At 31.6% G+C, this 12,687-nt stretch overlaps 2 protein-coding genes across 3 annotated transcripts in view; both read left to right on the top strand.

Moving 5' to 3' along the window:
* The window catches only part of LOC105766452 (probable disease resistance protein At1g61300), a 77,651-nt gene that overhangs the window by 14,502 nt on the left and 50,462 nt on the right, over positions 1–12,687 (top strand). The gene's annotated exons all lie outside the window — the stretch shown is intronic.
* LOC105766451 (probable disease resistance protein At4g27220) lies at positions 4,231–10,691 on the top strand. Of its 2 annotated transcripts, none has more exons than XM_052630121.1 (5): positions 4,231–4,366; positions 4,461–4,547; positions 4,970–7,943; positions 10,127–10,223; positions 10,441–10,691. In XM_052630121.1, the coding sequence occupies exon 3, from the start codon at positions 4,980–4,982 to the stop codon at positions 7,938–7,940; it is 2,961 nt and encodes a 986-aa protein (XP_052486081.1). In that variant the 5' UTR covers positions 4,231–4,366; positions 4,461–4,547; positions 4,970–4,979; the 3' UTR covers positions 7,941–7,943; positions 10,127–10,223; positions 10,441–10,691. The 2 variants fall into 2 exon arrangements, with proteins under 2 accessions (XP_052486081.1, XP_052486080.1); XM_052630120.1 differs by having other exon boundaries at positions 10,423–10,691.

Raw genomic sequence — 12,687 nt, 5'->3', positions numbered from 1 at the left:
TGATGGAAATATGCTTCAAAGTCGGCTTCAATGGTATTTTTCGAGTTGTTTTCTTCAATATTATATGACGACTCACTCCCCTCTTCTTATCTTTTTCATATATGTCTTAGAATGATCGAAAAACTTAAAAATTACGATTTTCTGCGTGTTTAGAGTGCAATTTGTGCTTTCCACACGGTTTGGCACATTGTTGTGTGGCAACTCGTATGACTCACTCGTCCGTGTGGAATGACCCAGCTCGTGTGGCTCCTGAAACTTGTTCTAATTTTCTGATTTTCGCTCTTTTTTCTCCCAAATGCTCTCCTAAGTATAGAAACATGAATTTAAAGGATTGGAAGCATAAAATTCACCATTAACATCGAATAATCACCCAAAAACGCATTAAGAATGAGATTAAAACATGTTACTTTTAGAACCTATCATGTATATATATCTACATGTCTTCTTAGATCATTTGCTATTAATATATATATATTAGAACAAATCTCCGGTGAGGAAAATTTTGAACACAAATGAAACTCGCACAGAAAATGAAGAAATATGACAAGGCTTCAAGACGTGTATCAAACCACTATCTTTAAAGTTATATCCGCTCTCACCTATATTCGGTGTTCAAAGGAATTTCAAGCAAATTAACCTTGAGAATACAATGAAGCCGATGACTATTTACATTTTGCACTAACGTGAATAGTTCACTAAGCACTGAGCAATATGTAACAAGAAACTTAATTTTTACAAAGAATTTTTGCAGTAGCTCTTTATAAAACAATCTAATAATACTAGAAAATGAGGGAGGATAGGAAGAATTTTAGAACTTGTTGGTGTGATTTCCAAATAAAATACAATTCCTATTTATAAGAATTTTATGTCTTTCAATAGGTGTATTTTCTGAATAATAACGTCTTTAAAAATACATATAATTATTCATCTAATATTATAACTATTCAAACAATATAATTCTTTTTCAAAATTAAGTGATATAATTATTGACCAATGACCAAAAGATTTAACTTTTGATTAATTACATGCATTCATTTATAGTTATTGGAACACTACAAATAGTTTTTGGAGTGATTAAAAGTTTAATTGATACCCCTAAACCACAACTAAAAAGGATGGAACCTTTTGCCAGATTGCTATTAGGTGTTGGCATCCACCATTAATAATTCAATATTGCAGCAAAGACCATAACAATTGACTCCCAATTTTGCTTCTTTTTGTCTTGTTTTTGGTAATTTTCTTTCTTGAGACTCGATTGATGGTTGACACCAACTCAGTAAAAGGCTTTAACACAGTATAGATAAAAAAGTTTTAAACTAAAATTTTAAAAGAATTCTAGAAAAATAAAATCTTGAATATGTTGTTTCATAACTAAATTGTATCAGAAATAAAGAAAATCATCATTTAATAACATCCAATAACAAATTAAAATCAAAAGAAAAAAAGTTAGATTATTATATATATGTTTCTGAATATTTCTAAACCAAATTAATAGTATTATCAAGTTGAGTTTCATGCCCTTGAAGAACATCTAGAACTGATATTACAAATACTTATGAAATTGACCTTGATGCCATATTTTTAGTCAAAAGAATACAAAATATACCATAATTTTTCTTTTCCAAACTCAATTCAAAATTCCATTACATTTTAATTTTTTTCAAAACCCAAATTGTAAAAAGAAATTATATTCAGAATTTTATCTTTTCTTATAATGTAAAAGCTATGTCAAGTAACTGAAGACGTAAAAACAAATATTTTTGCTTAATATTTTTCTATGTTTGTTTTAAAGAATGATTATTGAATATAGATAATATAGAGAAATTTTGTAGGGTTTAAAAATGATTATCCCTAATTTTCTCACTTTTTTATTTTTTAATTTTATAATGTTCTAAAATTTTAAACATAATTTTAACTTTTACCATTTTATATATTATAAAATCAAATTGACTGAAAGTATACAAATTAAGGACTAAAATTATTATTAAATCAATTAAAAAGTTCCATGAGTGACAAAAAGAAATAATTTCAAAAATATTAGTGGTGAAATTGGACTGAAACAAAAATTAGCAATAGTTTAGTGACTAATATTTTTTTGGTACAATGATAATTCCAATTTTGACTATTCCTAAAAAGGGTGAACAACATTCTGCCTTTGTGGAACCTACCCCGGAATTTTTCCTGTTTCTATCTTAATTTTCTTCTTCTTTTTGGCTATTGTGCCCACAACATTCTTTCTTCTTCACTGTTTTTAATTTCTTTTGATGTCCAAGGTCTATCACCAAATTTCAAGCATCCTCTCAAGGTAATTTTCTTTCATTTGCTTAATCCATCACATGCTTTTCTTTGCTTAATTCATGACTTTGCAATGATTGTTGCTGATTATCTGCTACTCTTAGCAGCTAGCTTTGTATTGAGAACCTTGTTATGGATAATGTGTATTGATAATGAATTGGATTGTGATTAAGGTTATGATTGTGAAATGATATATGTATTTAATTATAAAATGAAATTGAACATTGGTACCTTATTAACTAGTCTGCTAGTTGAGTCAGATAGTTAACATGTTATAGGATTAGATTGTCTATGAGTTTGTGCACTTATGCGTCAGAATGCACCTCATGTGCCAGGATGCATTTTATGTTCCAGTATGCACTTTGTGCATCAAGATGCACCTCTTGTGCCAGTATATGTTTTGTGCGCTAGGAATGTGCTTCCTGTGCCAACTTTTGTTACTTCAGTTTATTTGATTATACACATCGGTGCTAGTTTGGTGTGTTGCTTGGATGATCTGTATATTCGTTTGAGTCCTATTAATAGGGATTATAAATGGTAAACTTGGTAAATGATATCAAAATGCAATGGTATGATGATATGGAACCACTTGTGTACTGATGTAAATCAAAATGAAGAATTATGTAAATGGTTATGTGTAACACTTGAATACGAGCCTTGGGGGCCGAAGCAAATGTGAATGACTCAATGGACTTCAGAAAAGTTTTATATGTATGGTGTCATTGGTTCAAATTTCGTTATGGATAATTTTTTATTAATTTATAAAGATATGAAAAGACGAAAACACCATCATAATCATATATCTTACTTTACAAATAAAATTATTTTTTCATAATTTTCTTACTGAGTTGGGACCGATTGATGGGTTAAACCAACTCAGTAAAAGACTTAATACATAGTATAGATAAAAAGGTTTTAAACTAAATTTCTTAAAAGAATTTAGGGTAAACTACACCATTAGTCGTTCAAGCATGGGTAAGTTTTCGTTTTGGTCACTTAACTAAAAAAGAGTTACAATTTGGTCACTAGTGTTTTTCAAATTGTTTGTTTTTTGTCACCTGACTATTAAGTGGCACTTGTTTTAGTTGGTATAATAATAGTTTTAGTCCTCAAATTTTATATTTTCTGTCAATTCGACCTTGATTTTGTATAAAATTATAAAAAAACTAAAAATATTTATAAAATAGGAAAATGTATATAAAAACTCTAAAAAATAAAATCTTGAATATGTTGTTGAATAACTGAATTGTATTGAGAAATAAATAACTGAATAACTTGAATATGCCCTTGAAGAACATCTAGAATTGATATTACAAATACTTATGAAATTGACCTTGATGCCATATTTTTAGTCAAAAGAATACAAAATATACCATAATTTTTCTTTTCCAAACTCAATTCAAAATTCCATTACATTTTAATTTTTTTCAAAACCCAAATTGTAAAAAGAAATTATATTCAGAATTTTATCTTTTCTTATAATGTAAAAGCTATGTCAAGTAACTGAAGACGTAAAAACAAATATTTTTGCTTAATATTTTTCTATGTTTGTTTTAAAGAATGAGTATTGAATATAGATAATATAGAGAAATTTTGTAGGGTTTAAAATAATTATCCCTAATTTTCTCACTTTTTATTTTTTAATTTTATAATGTTCTAAAATTTTAAACATAATTTTAACTTTTTACCATTTTATATATTATTAAAATCAAATTGACTGAAAGTAAATTATTATTAAATCAATTAAAAAGTTCCATGAGTGACAAAAAAAAATTTCAAAAATATTAGTGGTGAAATTGTAACTTTTTTTAATTGAGTGACTGAAACAAAAATTAGCAATAGTTTAGTGACTAATATTTTTTTGGTACAATGATAATTCCAATTTTGACTATTCCTAAAAAGGGTGAACAACATTCTGCCTTTGTGGAACCTACCCCGGAATTTTGCCTGTTTCTATCTTAACTTTCTTCATCTTCTTGGCTATTGTACCCACAACATTCTTTCTTCTTCACTGTTTTTAATTTCTTTTGATGTCCAAGGTCTATCACCAAATTTCAAGCATCCTGTCCAGGTAATTTTCTTTCATTTGCTTGATTCATCACATGCTTTTCTTTGCTTAATTCATGGCTTTGCAATGGTTGTTGCTGATTATCTGCTACTCTTAGGCCTTAGCAGCTAGCTTTGTAAGACAGTCAACTTCACTGCTTCATTTTCAGTTCTATTCTCTCAACACTTTTCAGCCACTAAGCCAGGTAAGAAGATCTGAAGCTATGATTTCCTCTACTGATTATCAACAGTTTTAGATTTTAAGACAAGATGATCAGCAGACATAATCTACTCTAGATTGAAATTAATACAGAAAGAGCTACCCAGAAGCAATATAATGTTGAAATCTCATACTTTTAACATTTTAACTCTTAATATTCTGTAATGAACTGTTGCACACTTGAATCTAGCATTTTATATACATTGAGAGCTTAATTCTGGTGACCAGAATTTCATCATGTTTCTGTCAGCCACCCATCCATAGCTCCATCTAATAAACGCCATTGCTTGAAACTTGCAATCATGTTTTCCTTTTCACGCTTACACTGACATATCAATACTTCATAAAATATCCAATACATTCACAGATTTTCATTCTCTGCTTCTGTTATATATGATTGCATTGCAGGGACATAGCAATGGAGTACGTAGAGCCTGTTGTTGGCATTGCAAATTGTCTCGGCACTCCTGTTTGTAAATTTTTGCAATATCACAGAAAGCTGAACGACTATGTGAGAAACTTCAAGACGATCAGAGATGAATTGAATTGCAAAATGGAAGATATAGAGCTGCAAGTGAAAGCAGAGCTTCTTCGTCCTCTGCGGAAGGTACCAAAGAAGGGAGTTGAAAATTGGTTGAAAGATGTGAAAGAGATGATTAGGGAAGCACAAGTTGTTGAAAACAAAGTCAGGAACGGGAGATATCTCTGTCGTGCTTGCAACGGCAAGCTGGTTGATGAAAAGACTCGAGAAATGAAGAGATTTCTTGATAAAGCTCCTAATGCCTCTGAAGGTCTTGCCATGGATGGTCCAAATGCTGGGTTGCCGCTGCCAACATCAGAACTAGTTGGAGAGGAAGCTGTCAGAAATGAGATTTGGGCATGTTTGATGCAGGAGGAGGTGAGCAAGATTGGGGTTTGGGGGATGGGCGGTGTGGGTAAAACCACTATCATGAAGCACATCCACAATGATCTTTTAAAGCAACAAAGATTCGAAAGGGTAATCTGGGTTACCATATCAAAGGAGTTCAATGTCATGAAGGTACAAGATGATATTGCAGGTGCTTTGAAGTTGAAGGAAGATTGGCCTAGAGAAGGAGACAAGCTCAGACGAGCAGCAATCTTGTCAGAAATGATGAAGAATGCAGGAAAGCATGTTTTAATCCTAGATGATGTGTGGGATAAAGTCTCTCTAGAGGAAGTTGGGATCCCCGAGCTGAGTGACAGCAATGGCTGCAAGTTGGTGTTGACAACCCGTTCGGAGCATGTCTGTAAGTATATGGGTTGCACGGTGATAAAAGTGAAGCCCCTTTCAGCACAACAGGCATTGACACTGTTCTTGAGCAAAGTTGGGCCTAACATAGTGCAAAATCAAACTATAATGCCTACTCTAAAGCTTGTTGTCAAGGAATGTGCGGGTCTACCTCTTACAATTGTCGTCGTAGCTGGTACATTGAAAGGAGAAGAGGACCCTCTTATTTGGAAAAACGCACTCGGGGAATTGAAAGAGAGAATAGAAAAAGAGGAAGAAGTGGAAGCTAAAGTGATAAAGCGTTTGAAATTTAGCTTCGATCACTTAAAGGACGAGAAAGTGAAATATTGTTTCTTACATTGTGCATTATATCCTGAAGATTATGAAATTAGAAAAGATGAGCTAATTCAGTGCTGGATTGACGAGCGATTCATAGATGATATGGGTACAAGACAAGAAATGAAAGAAAAGGGCCATGTTATTTTGAAGAAGTTAGAAGAGAATTGCTTGTTGGAAAATATTACCAATGTACATGGTCAACCTTGCATAAAGATGCATGATGCAGTGAGAGAGATGGCATTGTCGATCACAAGAATGAATCCTCGATATATGATACAAGCAGGTTTGCAATTAGAAGAGTTACCAGAAAAGGAGCAATGGAGTCCGGATATTGAGAAAGTGTCACTTATGCATAACTCCATATCAGAAATTTCCATAGATGTGCTGCCCACAAAATGTCAACTGCTCACAACCTTGTTATTGCAGGAGAACCCTATAAAGAAGATTTCAATTTCTTTCTTCACAAACATGCCTTGTCTTAGTGTTCTCAATTTGTCCTCTACGAAAATCAAAAGTTTACCAGATTCCATCTCTGAACTAAAGAACCTCACAACATTGTTGCTTCGTGACTGTTATGAATTAAGAGATCTGCCATGTCTTTCGATGCTTCAAGAATTGAAGAAGTTGGATCTTTCTAGGACTAAAATTGAGGAAGTCCCTGAAGGAATGGATATGCTGATAAAGCTAAGATATATTGATCTTCAAGTGTTCACCCTGAAAGAGATACCCGCTGGACTTTTATCAAAACTCGTTCACCTTCAGCACTTGTGTTTTCATAAGAACAATAAAAGAACAAGTCTAAAAGCAGAGGAGATGGAACCATTGAAGAAGTTGGAGTGCTTAACCGGACATTTCGAAGACATCAGTGAATTCAATAAGTTCATCTCCTCAATGCAACAAAGTAAGAAAAATCTCATCAAGTACTCTTTACAGGTGGGCTTATCTTTTATGCTTGCTACAAGAGATAAAACAGTAACAATTGGAGGAGTCCAGAATTGGGAAGGTGAGTTAATTATGCACCCAATTGAAATTCAAGAGTTGAATATTTTTCACTGCGACTATTTGAGAAGCTTAGTCGATGATAATTCTTCCTTCAAAAATGCGATTGACTTGAGGCTTTGTAGGATTTGGGGGTGTAAAGGAATAGAGTGTGTTGTTTCCCTGTCCTCTTTTGCCTCTTCTTTCGCTAATCCATTTCAGAGCCTCGAGATGTTGGATCTTCTAGATCTGCCAAAGTTGAGTGCCCTTATTATGAAAGATGCAGGAATTGGTTCAGCAACAACATCAACATTGGCTTCGTCTGCCAGCTTTTCCCATCTCAAGGAATTTAAGATAGTGGACTGCTCAAGTATGAAGACGTTGCTTCCACATTGGTTGCTTCCAAACCTCCAAAACCTGGAAGAAATACATGTGCGTGCTTGTAGTCAGCTAGTAGAAATATTGGGAGCAGAAACATCAGAAGTTGAAGAAAAAGGGAGTGATGCATTAATCAAATTCCATCTTCCCAAATTGAGAGAGTTGTCATTCTCGGAATTACCAAATTTGAAGAGCATATGCAGCAAAAGTGGAGTGATAGTTTGTGATTCTCTCCAACTTATCCAAGTTTTTGGATATTGTGATAAACTGAAGAGCATTCATCCATTTGTTCCCCTTGTTTGCAATGGGCAGCCATTTGCATATGCTCCACCTTCTCTTACCATCAGGTCATGGAAAGAATGGTGGGAATTGTTGGAGTGGGATGACCATCCAAACTTTAAAAATGTTCTTCGCTTCAACCCCTTTGCAGGATAAGAGGTATGAACCATTTATAGTTTTGTTTATTGTTTTATTTTGATAAATCTAATTTCTCCATAATAATAAACTTGGAAGTATATTTGTGATGATGTTGAAGAGAAAGATAAAAGGGTTGGTGGGAAAGAAGTAGGGGAGGATAAAATTGTAGGGATTAACGTAGTTAATAATATTAACATATTTCTAAATATATGTACTTCCTAAAATAACCTTCTAAATATATATATAATTGGATTCATTCATATGTAAACGTAATCATAAAGATTAAAACAATAATAATTTATTTTCATAAAAGTATGATATTAGAAATTAAAAGTGGAAATTAAATAAGATAAATTCCTTTTCTTTAAGTAATATAAAATTGTAGGATTAACATAGTTAATAATATTAACATATTTCTAAAATTAAATAATATTTTAAATTATGAGGACTAAATGAGAAAATTAAAAGGTGAAATCCTTTTAAAATAAATAAAAACATTAAGGGATTATGTTGCAAATAACCCTCCACGTTTCCCATATATAAAACACATTTTCCTATTTCTTTTATTTGTGATGGATAAGTTGGAAAATAAAAAAAAAAAAAAAAACTTAGTTTCCTTCTTTTTTTTCTTGCTTCATTTTGTTGTCAGACTTTTATTTAGAAGCTAAAGGTTTAAAATTTTTCAGTTTTAAATACTGAAAATATCATAGGTTTTCAATAATTATGTAGTTTGTAACGCAGAAAGTTTACACTTTTAAAAAGAAAAAGTCAAAACAGGATGTTCTTGTTGTCGAGAGAGGCATAGATACAGAGGTTTTGGATTAAAAAAACTTCAACTTTTTTATTTTACATTGGCGTAATGCCCCAAACTTTATGAATTCTAGTTGTTAAGTACATAAGTAATTTGATTTGGTGTGGTGATTAAGTGCTAAAATTCCACCTCTCCTCTCCAGCACCTCATTGGTAGCCTTACTCATCATAACCAACACGACCCTTTCTTTTTTCAATACATTTCCAGAATGTACATTTTTATTATAAGAAAATATCCAAAAACATTTTACCAGAAAGCTGGGTTGTCGGGTTGGAAATGAAGGATTTTACACCTTCATCTTGGGGAAACCCATATTTCTTCACTTTGGCAAAATTCTCTTCTGGGTCCAACGTACAAAATGTTTCTTTGCTCATTTTGTGAAAGAGGTAATTGTGAGATGATTGATCATTTTGTTTCTACATTATTAGTAAAAACTGTAATATATATCCTGAACTTGAGTTGTCATATTCTAATATTTCTTTGCTCAATATTTACTTGATTGTATACATTAGATTACCCGAAGCATTAGTTTTAGAACACTTACAGTAATAGTTTTAGTCTTTCAACTTCATCAACTAATCTTTCAAAGTTAATTATGTGTATCGATTGCGGTTGTAAACCAACTAAAAATCTGATTAAGGTAAATGTACTTATCAATTAATAGTATAGTTATGATGAGTAAAGATATTGTTCACATGAGGGCTAAAAGTATTAGTAATTATTGTCTTTCTATTATTTAACCGAGAAATTGGAGTGATTGATTAAAACTAAAATTAACTAAATTAATTAACATTTTGTAAATATTGAGGCCAATTTTATTGAACTTTTAGAATTAGAACTAAAATGACAAATTTTGTGAACATTGAGGCTAGATTTATTGAATTTTTATATTTAAGATAAAATTAATAGAACGTGTAACTATTAGAGGACTAATTTAGTTACTAGACCAATAAAAAAAGCCCAATCAGCTTGGAGTGATTAAAATATTTAATTTGAAAAGTTTAATGACTAAATCGAAAAAATTAATAGTTGGATGACCAAAATAAAATGAAAAGAATAGATAAACATTTTTATAGTTTAATTACAAAAAATAATTGTCAACATGCGCATGATGTGAAATGTTAGAATGTTTTGAGTTTGAATTCGTAGTTGTTTTTGTTGTGTGTGCTATAAATATGATTGTTTGTATAGAAAAATTGTTTTATTGAAGTTATGCCTTTTTCTGGCTTCCCCAACGATGAATATTACTACAATTTAAATTAACTGGTTATCATCTGCCATTCAGTAACTATCAAGTAAGACATACGCAGTAACGTTATTGCAACTCTTTTTGGCTATTGTACCCACAACATTCTTTCTTCTTCACTGTTTTTAATTTCTTTTGATCTCCAAGGCCTATCGCTAATTTTCAAGCATCCAGTCAAGGAACTCAACTTCACTGCTTCATTTTCAGTTCTAATCTCTCAAACACTTTTCAGCCACTAGTTCAGGTAATATGGCAATGATTTCCTCTACTGATTATCAATAGTTTTACATTTTAAGACAGTATAGGATGTTAAGCAGACATAATCTATCATAGATAGAAATCTCAAACTGTTGACCATTTTAGCTCTTAATATGCTGTAATGAACTCTTGCACACTTGAATCTAGCATTTTATATACATTGAGAGGTTAACTCTGGTGAACAGTTTTGTGATTGTGCGTAGCTAACGTCGGCACTGAGCCTTCGAAAGGAAAAGGAAAAGCGAGAGTTGTCGACGAGTGACGCAAGCCTACAATTTGTACTTTTATGATTCGGGATCGTATTATTTGTTTTCATATACATTGTTTATTGAATGAGGAAATGTCAAGGTGAGTATATAACGAAAATGTGAATTGTTGTGTTAGGCTTGATATGAAATATTGAGATAGAAGACTAAAATTAATAAAATGGAAAATGACATGAATTACTTTGAAATGTGATATGTGATATGGAAAATTGAGTAGAAATATGTTATATGGAATGAGACATAATGTGTATTGATAATGAATTGGATTGTGATTAAGGTTGTGATTGTGAAATGATATATGTATTGAATTATAAAATGAAATTGAACATTGGTACCTTATTAACTAGTCTAGTTGAGTCAGATAGTTAACATGTCATAGGATTAGATTGTCTACGAGTTTGTGCACTTATGCGCCAAGATGCACCTCGTGTGCCAGTATATGTTTTGTGCGCCAGAAACGTGCTTCCTGTGCCAATATGCACTATATGTGCCAACTTTCGTTACTTCAGTTTATTTGATTATACACATCGGTGCTAGTTTGGTGTGTTGCTTGGATGATCTGTATATTCGTTTGAGTCCTATTAATAGGGATTATAAATGGTAAACTTGGTAAATGATATCAAAACTTGTAAATAAAATTAGCATTTAAATAGAATCTAATAACAAATTAAAAATAGAACAAATGAATGTTTCTTAAAACCAAATTAGTAATATTTTCAAGTTGAATTACATGCCCTAGAAGAGTATCTAAAACTGATATTAATTTAAATAATACCAAGGCTTATGAAATTGACCTTGATTCCATTTTTTAATCAAAAGATTACAAAATATACCACAAAAATTTTATTTTTCAAACTCAATTCAAATTTTCATTACATTTAAATTATTTTCAAAATCAAAATTATAAAAATAAATTATATTCGAAATTTTATAATGTAAAAGCTACGTCAAGAAATAGAATAAGTAAAAACAGAGACATATCATTTTCCTTAATATTTTTTTCTTATATATTCTTTTTAAAGAATGGGTATTGAATATTTTAATATAAATAATATAGATTTATTCACTGTCCATATTTAAGAAATTGTCTGCAGTTAGGATCCAAAATTTAATACTGACAACTTCAACAATGCAAATCATTTACTAATACAACTCATTTACTTGTATATTTAATTTCAAGTTGTAACATATATAATTATACATTCTTATAACCTGCTGTCCCAACTCTTATTTTTATTAAATATTATTCATTGCCAACTTCAATGATTTTGTTTTGATCTTCAAGGTCTATCACCAAATTTCCAGGTAATTTTCTTTCATTTGCTTAATCCATCACATGCTTTTCTTTGCTTGATTCATGACTTTACGATGATTCTTTCTGATTATCTGCTACTCTTAGCAGCTAGCTTTGTAAGACACTGCTTCATTTTCAGTTCTATTCTCTCAACACTTTTCAGCCACTAAGTCAGGTAATAAGATCTGAAGCTATGATTTCCTCTACTCATTATCAACTGTTTTAGATTTTAAGACAAGTTGATCAGCAGACATAATCTACTCTAGATTGAAATTAATACAGAAACAACACTTTAACTCTTAATACTCTGTAATGAACTGTTGCACACTTGAATCTAGCATTTTATGTACATCGAGAGCTTAATTCTGGTGACCAGAATTTCATCATGTTTCTGTCTGCCACCCATCCATAGCCCCATCTAATAAACGCCATTGCTTGAAACTTGCATTCATGCTTACACTGACATATCAATACTTCATAAAATATCCAATTCATTCACAGATTTTCATTCTCTGCTACTGTTTTATATGATTGCATTGCAGGGACATAGCAATGGAGTGCGTAGAGCCTGTTGTTGGCATTGCAAATTGTCTCGGCACTCCTGTTTGTAAATATTTGCAATATCACAGAAAGCTGAACGATTATGTGAGAAACTTCAAGAGGATCAGAGATGAATTGAATTGCAAAATGGAAGATATAGAGCTGCAATTGGAAGCAGAGCTTCTTCGTCCTCTGGGGACGATACCGAAGAAGGAAGTTGAAAATTGGTTGAAAGCTGTGAAAAAGATGATTAGGGAAGCACAAGTTGTTGAAAACAAATTCAGTAACGGGAGATATCTCTGTCGTGCTTGCAACGGGAAGCTGGTTGATGAAAAGACTCAAGAAATGAA

The sequence above is a fragment of the Gossypium raimondii genome, chromosome 5 (genome assembly GCF_025698545.1).
Source record: "Gossypium raimondii isolate GPD5lz chromosome 5, ASM2569854v1, whole genome shotgun sequence".
NCBI lineage: Eukaryota > Viridiplantae > Streptophyta > Magnoliopsida > Malvales > Malvaceae > Gossypium > Gossypium raimondii.
This window is presented reverse-complemented; position numbering and strand designations above follow the sequence as displayed.

What these genes read in the sequence shown, in the direction of transcription:
- LOC105766451 (XM_052630121.1), top strand. Translation starts at nt 4,980, where the DNA reads ATGGAGTACGTAGAGCCTGTTGTTGGCATTGCAAATTGTCTCGGCACT.